Raw genomic sequence first — 15,000 nt, 5'->3', positions numbered from 1 at the left:
TCCTCGATCCAGCTCTCTCAAGATTTTAAAGTTAGTAATGGTGGACAATTAAATGGGTAAATTCCGGATAAAATAAAGAGGTGCCTTTTTTAAATGGAGGCTTAGTTAAAACTTGGGTCACTTACTGTTTAGTTAACATTGTTTTGAAATCCAAATAAAAATAAACATTAATTTTTTGGTCATAGTAGCACCTTATATAAGTGCAAGCATCATTCAGTTCGGCTTTCATCATTAACCGAAAAATACCGTTTTGACATTTCGAAAATACTTTGCGTTCGAGCGTTTTCACAATTTTTGAGCCAACCGGAAATTGTCGACAATTTGGTCGTACAGGTTATTTGAGACCATCTGGGGCACTAAGCATTCACCCGAAAATTCGACTGCCGCTCAAATCGTCGGTTTTTGTAATCACCCAACGGTAGTCGATTCACGGACAGAGAAACACAATTTCTTGTAAAAATTAACTTCATTAGTTATTCATAAAGCCATGATAATTCAGGTTTCAAAATACTTAAGGTATACTGTTAAATTAATGAATACCCAAGTGAAGATATGATCGTCGCAGCTAGGAGCGCAATTTTAGAAATTGCGTAGAGGAGCCTGAAAATTTCAGGACTTCAACGGGGTTTGAACCCGTTTGAACTGCAAGGATCATAGCTTCACTTGATTTCATATCCGCAGTTCAATATATGATTCATTTCATATAGAGTGTTTTCACTCACGTGATCAGTAACCCTGTTTTTCCACCGAAACAAAAGAAAATGTTTGCAAGATAATAGAACTCAATTCCCGGAGGATTAGTTGGGTACGCCAACATGGCCGCAGTATGGCACATGTGAGGTCACGTGAAAACACTCTTATATCATTTCATCGTTAATGAATACTGTTCACTGATCAGTTTGTCCTCTACTTTGGATTTCTAACACCGTTCATACATCTTATTTCCCGGCAGATGGAGGGTGGTCCAATTGGTCAAGTTGGGGACATTGTATAGGACACTGTGGATCGGGAATACAGACCCGAAAGAGATCTTGTACCAACCCACCACCGAGCTATGGCGGGAGAAAATGCTCAGGACCCGCTGAGCAGCACAAGAATTGTTTACTCCAGCGGTGCCCAGGTAAGTTAAACTTTCGTGAGAGCCGCTTCTCTTATAAGGGACGTTAGCTAACTTGCGTTATCTTTTGGTCAGAGAACTCGTCAAGGGATTGGTTGTACGGCAAACTTTCCAAATATCCCAGAAGCTAACAAAGCACGCTCTCAAACTCTTTAGTCGTTGTCAACAGGCAAAGGACGGGGTCGTTTTATCCCTCTTTTGCGAAGACTTAACATCCTGTTCTATTCAAGAAAAACGAAATTCCAAGATCTAAAGAATTGGCGTGGTCCATCTTGGCACCGGGAGGTGTGGAATGAGAGTTGTTCGCGGCACCCCGATCGCAAGTGCCAAATGATGGTGATGAGATTAACATTTCCTTAATGGATAGGTTCATTTTACAGACAGCCTATGAAGTGTTTTATAATCTTAACCTGCTCTATCCGCTGAGCAGAAGGGAGAACTCTCCTCCGCTCGACGCGTTCAGTATATCCCGTGGCAGACTTTTTACGTTGCGTAACAACGGTGTTTTGAGACAATCTCCCGCCCTCGCTATGGCACGATCCAATTACTGAGTTCTTCTTTCTGTTTGCAGTGAATGGTGGATGGTCAGCCTGGCTACCTTGGAGCAGATGCTCCAAAACGTGTGGAGAAGGACTCCAGTATACGAACCGATATTGCAACAATCCTAAACCCCAAGATGGAGGGAGACATTGTGTGGGACAGAACAGCAACACGCAAACCTGTTCCGTCAAATCATGCACGGGTATTGTTGAAGAGAACTTTGTTTTCAACACCATTTCCAGAAATGCAACTGATTAGGTCTATATATAAGCGTCAAAAATTGTCCATTAGCTTTGTCCTCAAAATCAACATTACTCGTGTCCACATACCGGCAATAAATGTCAGGAAAAAGCCCGTCTAATTTAAAGTGCCTATCACCTGATATCACATGTCCACTTAATTAATTAATTAATTTATTTATTCTCCAAAATCATCTCAAATACATCGAATTGTTTTTGGAACCTTTTGAATGAAATTTCACTTTCAGTTTTATTTGCTTTGCATGAAAGACGGGAAAAGTGGTCATTCTTTGATCAATAACCCAGCGATGAGGGGGAATGGGTTTGATACCGTGTTGACGTCACAAATTGATTTGCATCGCCAACCCAGTATCGACGCAAATTTCGACGCTCAGCTGATTTGCTGCGTTTCTAGACATGAGCAACCGAAGCCTTTTCGTATTGTAGTTCTAATTTTTGTCAAGTTTGATTTCTATAGAGCGGTTTTCAATTCAGTGTTGAAAGTAATTAGCGAATTGCTTTGGTTTTGCATTTACTTCACTCAGTGATTGGTTGAAAGTTTTCGCGCCATTTTTTCAACCAATCAGAAGTGAAACCAAAACCAATCGTGGCTCGCGCGTGCACGTTTTCCCGCGCTTTGAGTCGGCTACGTGTAATTACTTCCAGTTTTGATTGGTTTACTGGATTGTCTCCGTCCTTTTTGATTGGCCAAAGTAATTCCTTTGGTTTTGGTTTTACGACACTCATTTGAAAACCGCTCTACTCTGCCATCAATTAACCAATCAATACTTCAGCAGGTCAGTCAGTGATTGACTAATCATTCAGTTAATCAATCAGTCAAAAAAAGACATCATGAGTGGTCTTTATTCGGTCAGTCAGTCAATCAAACAACTCCTTTTCGGTGAATTTACAATTTTTAATGACGCTACCCCGATAAATAAACTAAAATTGACTACCAGGCCTTATAATAGATCACTTGTCAAAGTACGTCATGCCGTAATAACTGCTTACCGGCTAATTAGGAAACATTCTCTCGCTCCAACCATTCAGAATAAGAACACGGTTTGAAAATGTAAATGTTCCGATACTATATTAAACAATAGTTTTCTTTCTTTAAGTGGACGGTGGGTGGAGTTCCTGGGGAAAATGGTACAAATGTTCGAAAACGTGTGGTACTGGGTCACAGTATCGACTACGGACCTGTACCAGGCCTCCTCCAGGATATGGCGGAAAGCGCTGTGTTGGATCAGATAAAGAGACTCGGATATGTAACACACGACATTGCCCCGGTGCGTATCACATGATTATAATTACTGGTAAAACAACGCTTTTTTCTCGTATTGAAGCTTTGATTACTGTGATATTTAATTTCTTTAACTCATCTTATGTTGTACCCGAGACACCACTCCATGATTCAGTTAGTCAATCAGTTGCTCAACCAATCATTTAGTCATTCAGTCATTCAGTAAGTCAGTCAGTCAGTCAGTGAACCAATCAATCTACATGGTTGCATAGTACTACTGTCAATCAGTCAGTCCTTCCTTCAATCAATTGGTCAATATTCAACCAGTCAATTTAACGATCAGTCAATCCGTCAGTCCGTCAGTCAGTCAGTCAGCCAATCAATCAATCAATCGATCAATCAGTCAGTCAGCCAGCCAGCCAGCCAGCTAGTCAGTCAGTAAGTCAGACAATCGAACAGTCTTTTCCTCTAAACTGCCAACTGATTTTCTCTCTTCAAGCGGACGGTAGGTGGAGTCCCTGGGGAAAGTGGTGCAAATGTTCGAAAACATGTGGCACTGGGTCACAGTATCGAAAACGGACCTGTACCAGGCCTCCTCCAGGATATGGCGGAAAGCGCTGTGTTGGATCAGAAAAAGAGACTCGGATATGTAACACACGACATTGCCCCGGTGCGTATCACATGATTATAATTATTGGTAAAAAAACGATTTTTCGTATTGAAGCTTTGATTACTGTGAAATTTAATTTCTTTAATTCATCTTATGTTGTACCTGAGACACCACTCCATAGCCTGGGACCACGCTCACGTACATGGAAATTTGTTTTCTTCGCCACCATAACCCCAACAGCGGTGCCTGGTCCCAGGCTATCACTCCATTGATCATTCAGTCATTCAGTCATTCAGTAAGTCAATCAGTTGGTGAACCAGTCATTCAGTCATTCAGTAAGTCAGTCAGTCAGTCAGTGAACCAATCAATCTACATGGTTGCATAGTACTACTCTCAATCAGTCAGTCCTTCCTTCAATCAATTGGTCAATATTCAACCAGTCAATTTAACGATCAGTCAATCAGTCAGTCAGTGAGTCAGTCAGACAGACAGTCAGTCAGTCAGTCAGTCAATCAATCAATCAATCCGTCAGCTAACCAGCCAGCCAGTCAGTCAGTAAGTCAGACAATCGAACAGTCTTTTCCTCTAAACTGCCAACTGATTTTCTCTCTTCAAGCGGACGGTGGGTGGAGTCCCTGGGGGAAGTGGTACAGATGTTCGAAAACATGTGGCACTGGGTCACAGTATCGAAAACGGACCTGTACCAGGCCTCCTCCAGGATATGGTGGAAAGTCCTGTGTTGGATCAGATAAAGAAACACGGACCTGCAACACACAACGTTGCGCCGGTGCGTATCACATATTTATTAATAAAAAGTACTTTCCTTCGTATTGAAGCTGAGCCGGTTGTTCAGTTGGTTGAGCACCGGGCTGCCATGCGGGAGGTCGTGAGTTCGACTCCGGCCGGACCAACACTCAGCGTCTTTAAATAACTGAGGAGAAAGTTACATCCGCAAATGGTTAGAATTTCATGTGTTATCAGATAAGGACTGTAAACTGTAGGCCCCGTCTCACAAATATTTTCCATGTTCATTAGTTCCCTGTGGGACGTTAAAGAACCCAAACACTATTGGAGAAGAGTAGGGGATGAAGTTCCTGGTGTTGTGGCTGTCCTCTGTGTGTATATGGGTGGGTGGGTATAGCAGGTCCACATCAGCTGAATAGCTGCCAAAACTTCAACTTGCTCAAACAAATAAGTAACAAACAAACAAACAACAAGTCAGTCAGGCAATCAAACAGTTTTTTCTCGTAAAGTGCCAACTAGATTTTAAGTTAGGGCCTGATTACATGGCGAATTTCAGCCCGGGTTCTGAAAGAAATCCTCTTGACATAAAAATGGCAATTACATGGAGAAGGTTTCAAGGGCCCGGGCCGAAAATCCTATCCAAATTTCAGAAACAAAAACATAGTCTAGGTGTATGCTTCCTTTCTTTTTCAGCCCGGGCTGAGATTCCACTTCGATTACATGGACTTTTTGCAGATTTTTCATCCCGCTTGCCCGGGCTGAAAAATCCGCAATAACGTCCATGTAATCGAAGTGGAATCTCAGCCCGGGCTGAAAAAGAAAGGAAGCATGACCCTAGACTATGTTTTCCCATCTCGGTAAAATTTCCCAGGCCAATTTGTCTTTTGCGCCCGGGCTGAAATTTATTATGTAATCGCAATAAAATTTCAGCCCCGTGGGAAATTTCAGGCCAAGTAATCAGGCCGTATTGAAGTTGTTGTTTTTAACAACGCTAGCTTTACAATTATACCATTATTGAATATTGGGCATATTTAACACAAATCATTTGTAAAAAATATCTTATGCCATAGAAATTGTTTAATTATTTGTTTTTTAATTAGGGAAAATTATCATTCGCTTCAACCATTCGGGTTGATTAAATGGTATGAAAACGCAACTGATTGATATAAAACAACAATTTTTTCTCTTCAAGTGGACGGTGGCTGGAGTCCTTGGGGAAAATGGTACAAATGTTCGAAAACGTGTGGCACTGGGTCACAGTATCGAACACGGACCTGTACCAGGCCTCCTCCAGGATATGGAGGAAAGCGCTGTGTTGGATCAGATAAAGAGACTCGGGCATGCAACACACGACATTGCCCCAGTGAGTATCACATAATGAAGCAAGCCCCATCAAGCCAGCATTGCGTATGCTCTAAGACAATCGAGAAGAAATACCGTTTCGGAAACTTAATACAACCTACCATCTCAGTCAAATAAGTCACTTGGGCGACTGAGCATTTCAAACTTATCCGGCTTAATCCCCTCGGGATGCATGTACTCATCTTGTGTTACCGAGTCTTAAACTTCTGGCTCAGCCCTTCTCGGCCATTTCCCATGTTAAGCCCGATGAAACAGTTTTGCCTATCTTTTTTTTCATGTTCTTTATGGTTAAAAGAAACAACATCAAAATACCTGTTCATTGTTTGTTTTTCAGGGTAAAATAGTAGCAACATAAGTCTTACACAAATAAAACTTAAATCTGTCTAATTATGATGTATGGTATAAGTAATTATCACGCATAATGCGTAATCGCTTTACTTAATAGTCGCAAAACAAATACCAAAATTAATTACTTCTACCAATCACAGCTGGTGCAAACAGCGTAATGAATCAATCAAAATTCGTAGCAATAGGCCTTTTGCAACAAACGATCACATGGTACAAAATCCGCCATGCTGGAGGGCAAGCTCATTATTATTCCCCCACTGGGACAGTAAAACAAAGGCAAGTCAAGCTTGACTGGTTCAGGTCTCTTTGTTTTAATGTCCCAGTGGAGGAATAATAATGAGCTTGCCCTCCAGCATGGCGGATTTTGTACCATGTGATCGTTTGTTGCAAAAGGACTTGCTCAAAGCGCGGGAAAAATCGCGCCTGCAAGTCGCGATTGGTTTTGGTCTTCCTTTGGTCTTCCTTTATATTGCCTGATTTCAAGCCGTTGACTTTTTTAACCTGTATCTCGCTTAATTTTGGGGGTCTATTAACACCAAACTTGGGGACTTTGTAACTTGGTGTGCACTTTCTGACCATGTGGATCAATAGTTGCTAATCCCAAAATTTGCAGACTCGTATCTTGTATCTTGTATCTTGAAATGATGCAATTGGTTAGTTGGTTGGCAATTGCAATCGCGTTATTACTTTCCACAGTTATTTGAAAACTGCTCTAATTGGTAATTATTAATGATAAATAATTATTACTCTCATAAATTCGTAATTGTTATAATAATTGGCTGACGTAAACGTAATTGTGTACAGTATACGGTGCGGTAATATGGGGTTCTAGCTGCAATAGAAACACAACACTCCATAAATTAAACAGTCACAAAGGGCGGAGAAACCGTTGGCTTTTCATGATTATTTAAATGCTTCCCAAAGTCTGAAAAACAATTTTTACTATATTACATTGAAGAAAATATCGGCAGGCATAGCCACGTTAACACAGTGTACATCGAGCGCATCATTTTACACTACAAGAAAGTTCTCTTCCAAAACGATTATCTTATTAAACCCATGGAAAACCTATTTTTATATATATTTTTCTGCGCTTAGTTGGCGGCGGTTGGTCCGACTGGACTATCTGGAACAAGTGCTCGCGAACATGTGGAAATGGAAAGCAGACGAGCAAACGATACTGCAACAATCCTGTGCCCAAATATGGGGGAAGGAAGTGCTATGGTAACGACGTGAGGTCACGTGCTTGCAATCTCAAACCTTGCCCTGGTAAATACGTCTTTTATTTTCATAAGGATGCGGTGCGCATTTTACGTACATACAAATTTCGTCAGTTGCCAAGTTTTTTTAACGGAACAAACAAAGTGACGGACAAGACAGACATAAACATGAACGAAGTGAAAGAGCAAAAAACGTGAACACGTTGTCTGCTTTTCGGGGTGGGTGTAAAGATGTTAGATAGATTTAGTATATTGCGTTTATGGCGAGCGGCAAACGTTAAAATTTGAGATTTTTCGAAAATCAAAGAAAGTTGTTTCATTTTGGCTCATTTCGTATCTACAGATATCGGTCCACGTCTCAAAAGAGATAGACTAGTTAGAATAAAACCAATTTGAAGCATTTATAAGAAACAGCAGCCTCTCCTTTACCGTTCGCTGTTCCATGGGAACGAGACCCCAAACTTCTTTATTGTGGAAGAGCAGCCGCCAAGTTAACACACGAAGACGTAAGTCCATAAACAGAAGTCTCGATATGCAATGTGGGCAGGGTTCGACTCCCAGATCCAGCGTAATATGTGGGTTGAGTTTGTTGGTTCTCTACTCTGTTCCGAGAGGTTTTTCTCCGGGTACTCCGGTTTCCCCTCTCCTCAAAACCCAATATCATTTGATGTGTGTTCGAGTTCACGTCTGCCTCCTCTTCAAAGCGAGTCTAAGTGCGAGGTTTTTCTAGTTTTCATTCATATGTAAAGTAGAACTAATCACCATCACAATAACTTTGCACTTAGACTCGCTTTGAAGGGGAGAGAGACATGACCTCGGAAATGGCCTATTTGATTTGATTTAATTTGTGCACGACCCCACAAGCTGTTAAGCTTTAAACATGATCGTGTGAAAATAAAGTTCTACTATTGTTATTATTAGTATTATTGTTATTATTATTATTATTATTATTATTATTATTATTATTATTATTATTATTATTATTATTATGTGGCTATTTTTAGAACACATGCAAAACAATTGAAAGCGTTGTGGCCATTAGGTTAAAAAATCTTGACCATTATCTGGCGGAACCCATACTAGAAATTCAGATAGCAACGCAAGGTGATTAGCCAAAGGCCAAGTGGAACGCTGACGATGGCCACTAATAGGCAGAAGAATACACAGGAAGAGGTTAGACTTGGTGTTCACTCTCAACTTGTGAGAGTCTTCCCTTGTTTTGGGGATAAGGAAAACCTGGCCAAGATTTAGAATGAGGAACGGGAACAACGGAAACACATCTTAAGGTCCCTAATTTAGAAACGCCCCCGCGGGGCCGGCAGAAAACCAGTGTCTTTGCTCATTAAACCCATTATGCCATTTTCTTTCCCCGTCGACGTCTTCCTTGCTTTACTTAGCTTCTTAATCTCCTTAGTGAACGGTCGCTGGTCAAAATGGGCAACTTGGTCAAAGTGTTCGAAGACTTGTGGCTTTGGAAGTCAGACCCGTTTTCGAAATTGTTCGAATCCACCACCAAAGTATGGAGGGAAATGCACAGGACCAAGTAGTCAGAGAAAATCTTGTCTTGCAAAGAAATGTCCAGGTATGATGCATCAGTTTTTAATTATTCTTAGCTTGAAAAAGATGGTTAGTAAAATACTTTTGTTCCAACAACTATTTTACAGAAACTTACTTTCCATGCACCAACGCATTAAACGCCTTTCACAATTGTTTAAAACATGAAGTTTGGTCATTGGTTTAATCACTGAAGTTCGTTTTTTTTCGCCTGAACATCATTGATTCTATTTCACTCGTGCAAAACCGGCAATGTATACGGCTGTTCAAGAATGGGTTCAAATAGTTTCAAAGGGAAAGATATCAACCACGCAAAGCGAAAAACAACATTTTTTTTAACTTTCGAAAGTCTTTGCTTATCAACTGAAGATATTTTTTAGCAAGCTTTGAGTAAGCCAGTTTTCTTTTCTAAGTGCTATAGGCTTAGAGAAAAGCAATTTTTAGTGTGAGGGCTCAGAACCGATCGAAGATTCGTTATTATTGTTCTTGTTGCCTGTCCAGCTACTTTTCTTCAGATTCATTTATTATTTAAAACAGAAATATCTTTCAAGTTACAATGTCCTGCTTTTTTGTATTACGATCATGTACTTGAAATATACGCTTGAGCTTATCAGAGAGATAAGTTGGAACTTGGCCTTTTATTCATTAAAATGTCATCTTGGCGGCACTTAACCTTAACATTCCGGAAACGTAAAATGCGGATGAAGGCTGACTTGAGGCCAGTTCTTAACTGACAACACGAAGTCATCGGCAAAAACGATTTAACTTTCACAATTGTTTAAAACATGAAGTTTGGTCATTGGTTTAATCACTGAAGTTCGTTTTTTTTCGCCTGAACATCATTGATTCTATTTCACTCGTGCAAAACCGGCAATGTATACGGCTGTTCAAGAATGGGTTCAAATAGTTTCAAAGGGAAAGATATCAACCATGCAAAGCGAAAAACAACATTTTTTTTAACTTTCGAAAGTCTTTGCTTATCAACTGAAGATATTTTTTCTCGTGTTCTCGTGCTCGTTGATATTAGCAAGCTTTGAGTAAGCCAGTTTTCTTTTCTAAGTGCTATAGGCTTAGAGAAAAGCAATTTTTAGTGTGAGGGCTCAGAACCGATCGAAGATTCGTTATTATTGTTCTTGTTGCCTGTCCAGCTACTTTTCTTCAGATTCATTTATTATTTAAAACAGAAATATCTTTCAAGTTACAATGTCCTGCTTTTTTGCTGACATAGAACAGTAATTCAATGTTCAGGACATTAAACGAGTACTTGTTTTTTTCTTTCAATCCTCGAATAAACGCCACACTCTGATTGGGTGCGGCGTTTAATCGAGTAAATACGGTACTTCAATTTAATGTTAGTACTACGGGAATGTTACAACAACAAAGCCAAAATGAAGGACATCCCTTCCAAGAGCTGAACCTTTTTCATAATTGTTTGAAATCTTATGTAAATGTATTTTACCAAAGGAGTTGATAATGTAAATTGACCTCCGTGCAGGGATTCTAAAAGCTGACGTTTCGAGCGTTAGCCCTTCGTCAGAGCGAATCGAGGAATTATGGGTTGTGTGTAGTTTTTCTAGTGCAGTAGGAGCTACGCTATTGGTGGTAACATGGCAAAGTGAAAAACAGGAACACATTAGTTAAATGAAAAGCGTTCGTTAATACCGTAGGGATTAAGGGTACCGATTTGGAAGATGAATTTTTGTTCCAGATTCTTGCGGCTTTCCGTCGTACCTCAGTAGATGTAGGGAAAGGCCGCAGATAGCCATGTGTTGTTTGGAGTGGTTAGGGGGATTAAAATGACGAGCGACTGGCTTAGATGCATGTAAATGTACTCTGCCAATCTTTTTTCTCCTTGACATAAAAAATTCTGGTGGAACATTCGAAAGCCTCAGTCTTAACTGAATAACTTCCTTTTTTTCAGTGAATGGTCGCTGGTCACATTGGGCGGATTGGTCAAAGTGTTCAAAGACTTGTGGTAATGGAACCCTGACCCGTCTCCGAACCTGTACCAATCCCCCGCCGAAGTATGGGGGTAAATGTGTTGGAATTAGTATGCAGAAGAAACCTTGCATTGTGATGTCATGTCCTGGTTCGTATTTCTTTTTAAATTGACCATTTGTTGGACTGGAATAAGCATGGAACGGAGACTGAGAAAGAAAGGGGACGTTTTCAGATGCGAACTGCTATCCCTGTATAAGCTTCCATTTCATGCTGGCTCTTGTCCAATTGTGGATATACGGAACTGATCCATTACATAGAGAGAGTTAGCTTGCACTGAAGAAATGTGTTGTACGAATGTTATACCCGTAGCTTCTCCAGCACCTTTTTACATGTCACAGGAGAATAACCTACTAATCCTTTTTATCAAATTAATCCTCTTTAAGTACTAATGCACTCGCACTAACATTTTTTTCTGCCGTCCGACGAGAATGAAAGAAAGCAACTGAACTTCAAATTCTAAACTTTAATAATTATCCCGAAGGGCTTTTCAGGAATAAAATATGCACATACAAAGAAAAGTATACTCAATTAGTGTATATCCAAAAGTAACTTTATATCGAGAATTCGATGAAAGTATTGTTGAACAAAATGTCTATAACTGCTTAAATTAAAACTCCCGAAGATTGAATTAGCAATGTCGTCACGTAACGCTCCTCTCTGGAGGAACGTTGCGTGACGACAATCGTTTGAGATTCAATGGACTTCAGGAATCAAGTAGTTGCTCAGGTTACAATTTATCTGTTATACATGTGAAACTACGCTGAGCAGCATCCGTGCAACACTCATAGGTATTTGCAACATATTTTCGTCTCCAGTATTACGATCATGTACTTGAAATATACGCTTGAGCTTATCAGAGAGATAAGTTGGAACTTGGCCTTTTATTCATTAAAATGACATCTTGGCGGCACTTAACCTTAACATTCCGGAAACGTAAAATGCGGATGAAGGCTGACTTGAGGCCAGTTCTTAACTGACAACACGAAGTCATCGGCAAAAACGATTTAACTTTCTCGCTTAATGTCGACGCCATCTTCTCCATTTTTTGCCTTCGCTTGATGCAGCTAAAACTGAACATAACTCAATAACAATCTTATTTTTTAGCCTCAACCCACGTTTCCAGTAACTTTCACTCGACTGTTTGACTCTCACATGCTAAATGTTATTTTAGAGTCAGTTCAGAGTCAGTTCAGATGGGTCCTTATTCCTTTCTTCTTCCCGTACACATTATTTCCAATTAACACCAACCCTTCCCCTTTTTCTGCCACTCTTTGCTTCCTCTCCTTTATAGTAACGAAAAAATGAGCAAACTGGTTAAACTACAGTCTATCTGTTAAGCAATTTCTCTTTAACAGTGAACGGTCGCTGGTCAAATTGGCAAGCTTGGTCAGAGTGTTCAAAAACTTGTGGAAACGGAACCCAGATCCGTCTCCGGACTTGTACCAATCCCCCGCCGAAGTATGGAGGGAAATGCGTGGGGCCAAACAGTCAGACGAAATCTTGTCTCGTGAAGAGTTGCACAGGTTTGCCAAACTTTCGTGTCGTTGTTAGAATTAGGTCCAACCTCGTTCCCAGGGAAGTTACTCTCGGGGGCGAAAAGGCCTGGGAACGAGGTTGAATTAGGGCTATGAGCTGAGGCTTACTCCTGACTTCAAAACAGCTAGGTGCATCGAACACGAATGAGAAACTTACTTTTAATAGTTTTATCTAGTCTAGAGTGGTGAGGTTAAAAAGTCGTGGCGCTTCAGGGGCACCCAACGACCAATTTGTTGTAAAATGTATTATTATACCCCAGTTAATGAAAATAAATGTTATTAAGGCATTTTCAGGTGTTTTTCAGTGTTGCTGGGAAAACATTATCTGTTCCTTTTTCCCAGAAAGACACACAAGAAATTTCTTAGCCAGCTAGATAAAATTGGTTGGTTTCCCAGCCAGCTGATCAAATTTATTTCCCAGTCAGGAATTCCGTGCGCTTTTAAATCCCTCGATCCGAAACGACGGAACAAAAGCGACAAAACCGGGACAAAACAGGTTTCTTCCGCAAGCGCAATCACCAGATAACCAGCCGTCGTATGTTTGTGACTACTCTCTGGGAGAGGGAAGGGGTTTTTTTTTTTTTTTTTAGTCGTCCTCAGTCTTCAGAGCTCGAGTTTCTACAGCCAGCTCGGGTTGAATGCAACAAGAATGCAACAAAAAGTCAGTAATTCCCAGGCAAAACCTCTATCAGTAACAAAATTTCCCAGCCAGCTCATCGAAAGACCTGTATTTTTGCCAGCCAGCAAGATTCCTCTGGGGAACAGATAATGTAAGGAACGGATTCGTGCCCCTGACCCTTTAAAGTTATTTTATTTTTCATCGTGGAAACTTGTAAAAAGTTTTCACTTTTCGGAAAAGCGGATCGCACCGTGCGAAAGTGACTTTCACCAGCAGGTATTCGGGCAGTTAACAAGGTTTTAAAGAAAAGAAAATCTTTCGGACCTGGGGCCCTTTCCTCGAAAATCCCGAAACCTTTCAGGCCTTTTTCGGGTATTTTTATGTCAACAAACTCCACAACCATTTTGCCTTTTGTGATCTTGAAAACACGTTCAAAGACCAGCTTATTAAAACAAGCAGAAGGCAACTGTTTCGTAAATGGCTTTTGGGTCCCGAAAAGTTATTGGGACTTTCGAGAAACAGGCCCTTGGAGAGAAGGACTTTTAATTTAGCTATCGCACGCAATGAATCATGCCTGAAAATCTTTGTGAAGAAACTCTGGAAAAACAAGTCAATCGACATAACGCTAGACGATCGCTCCATATTCGAAGCGGAGTGAAGCTCACAAAATTACCAAAATAATTGCGCTATCTTGGTAATTTCATAAAATTACCAAGATAACTGCGCCAATTTGATGTCTATCTTTGCCATTAAGGATACAACATTGCATGGAAGGAAATCGGTGTATTTTTATGGAATTTCGTGAGCTATTTTAACCTAAATCCTGAGTCGTACGTTGTCAGAAAAAATTAGAGGGAAGAATATATTTCTAAAATTCAACAGGATTGTTGTACTTTTTACGCAGCATGATCTTGGAACTGGTAGCAAATGGCGAAATTAATTAGAACCTGTAACAGAGAAAAAGAGAAACAGACAACGTCAAGGGCGAGATTCAGAACGAAATAGCAAGTTGCCTTGTGCGGGCAGCAAACATGTTAGCAATAGGAATTCCCCTTCGGGACGCATTTTGTGTTCATCTAATGTTCAAAATTTAATTCCTAATATCTTTTCAGTCGACGGCCGCTGGTCATTATGGTCGCTGTGGTCGGCCTGTTCAAAGACGTGCGGAAATGGAACCAAGACTCGGACACGACACTGTTCCAATCCTCCGCCACAGCACGGAGGGAAACACTGCAAGGGGCCGAGTGAACAAACGAAGAATTGCCTTAATAAATGTCCAGGTTAGTTCATAACTTATTTGAACTAAAATTGATGTGTTCAGGACAACTTTCAAGCGTTGGTCCGTATGTTATGTTTGTGTTCATCCAAGGACTGGTAAAAGTTTAATTTCCTGAGCTCTTTTAGTCGACGGTCGCTGGGCATTATGGACGCTGTGGTCGGCCTGTTCAGAGACGTGTGGAAATGGAACCAAAACTCGGACTCGATCCTGTTCCAATCCTCCGCCACAGTACGGAGGGAAACACTGCAAGGGGCCCAGTGAACAATCAAAAAATTGCCTTAATAAATGCCCAGGTTAGTTGGTAAGGTATTTTGACTAAAAACGATGTATTTGCAATTTTCAAGCCTTGGTCCGCATGTTGTGTTTGTTTTCATCCAAGGACTGGCAGAAGTTTAAAGGGGCCATGTCACGCAAAATGATCAGTGTAATTTCATAACACCCAAATTGCCCAAAAAGTAGAATGAAACATTGCAATAACCACTTAAAATTGTTGAACAACATAAAAGAAATATGACAAAAGGAAAGAGATGCATGAATGGACAAAAATGGACAGATTGAAACGAATAGCTTTTGGGCAATCTTGAAAAAA

The 15,000-nt window shown here is 40.5% G+C and overlaps 1 protein-coding gene across 3 annotated transcripts in view; it reads left to right on the top strand.

Annotated features, from left to right (window-relative positions):
- LOC137992404 (A disintegrin and metalloproteinase with thrombospondin motifs adt-1-like) overlaps window positions 1-15,000 on the top strand; it is a 27,252-nt gene that overhangs the window by 4,681 nt on the left and 7,571 nt on the right. For 2 of the 3 annotated variants that reach the window (XM_068837735.1, XM_068837737.1), the window contains exons 3-14: window positions 953-1,120; window positions 1,689-1,859; window positions 3,015-3,185; window positions 3,639-3,809; window positions 4,366-4,536; window positions 5,686-5,856; window positions 7,302-7,472; window positions 8,838-9,005; window positions 10,899-11,066; window positions 12,334-12,501; window positions 14,245-14,412; window positions 14,537-14,704. In XM_068837735.1, the coding sequence (XP_068693836.1) occupies window positions 953-1,120; window positions 1,689-1,859; window positions 3,015-3,185; window positions 3,639-3,809; window positions 4,366-4,536; window positions 5,686-5,856; window positions 7,302-7,472; window positions 8,838-9,005; window positions 10,899-11,066; window positions 12,334-12,501; window positions 14,245-14,412; window positions 14,537-14,704 (2,034 nt within the window). The remainder of the gene's footprint in view (window positions 1-952; window positions 1,121-1,688; window positions 1,860-3,014; window positions 3,186-3,638; window positions 3,810-4,365; window positions 4,537-5,685; window positions 5,857-7,301; window positions 7,473-8,837; window positions 9,006-10,898; window positions 11,067-12,333; window positions 12,502-14,244; window positions 14,413-14,536; window positions 14,705-15,000) is intronic. The other variant, XM_068837736.1, reaches the window with a different exon arrangement.

The sequence above is a fragment of the Montipora foliosa genome, chromosome 2 (assembly GCF_036669935.1).
Source record: "Montipora foliosa isolate CH-2021 chromosome 2, ASM3666993v2, whole genome shotgun sequence".
Classification (NCBI taxonomy): Eukaryota; Metazoa; Cnidaria; class Anthozoa; order Scleractinia; family Acroporidae; genus Montipora; species Montipora foliosa.
The sequence above is the reverse complement of the archived record's forward strand: the minus strand, read 5'-3'. Positions and strand labels throughout refer to the sequence as shown.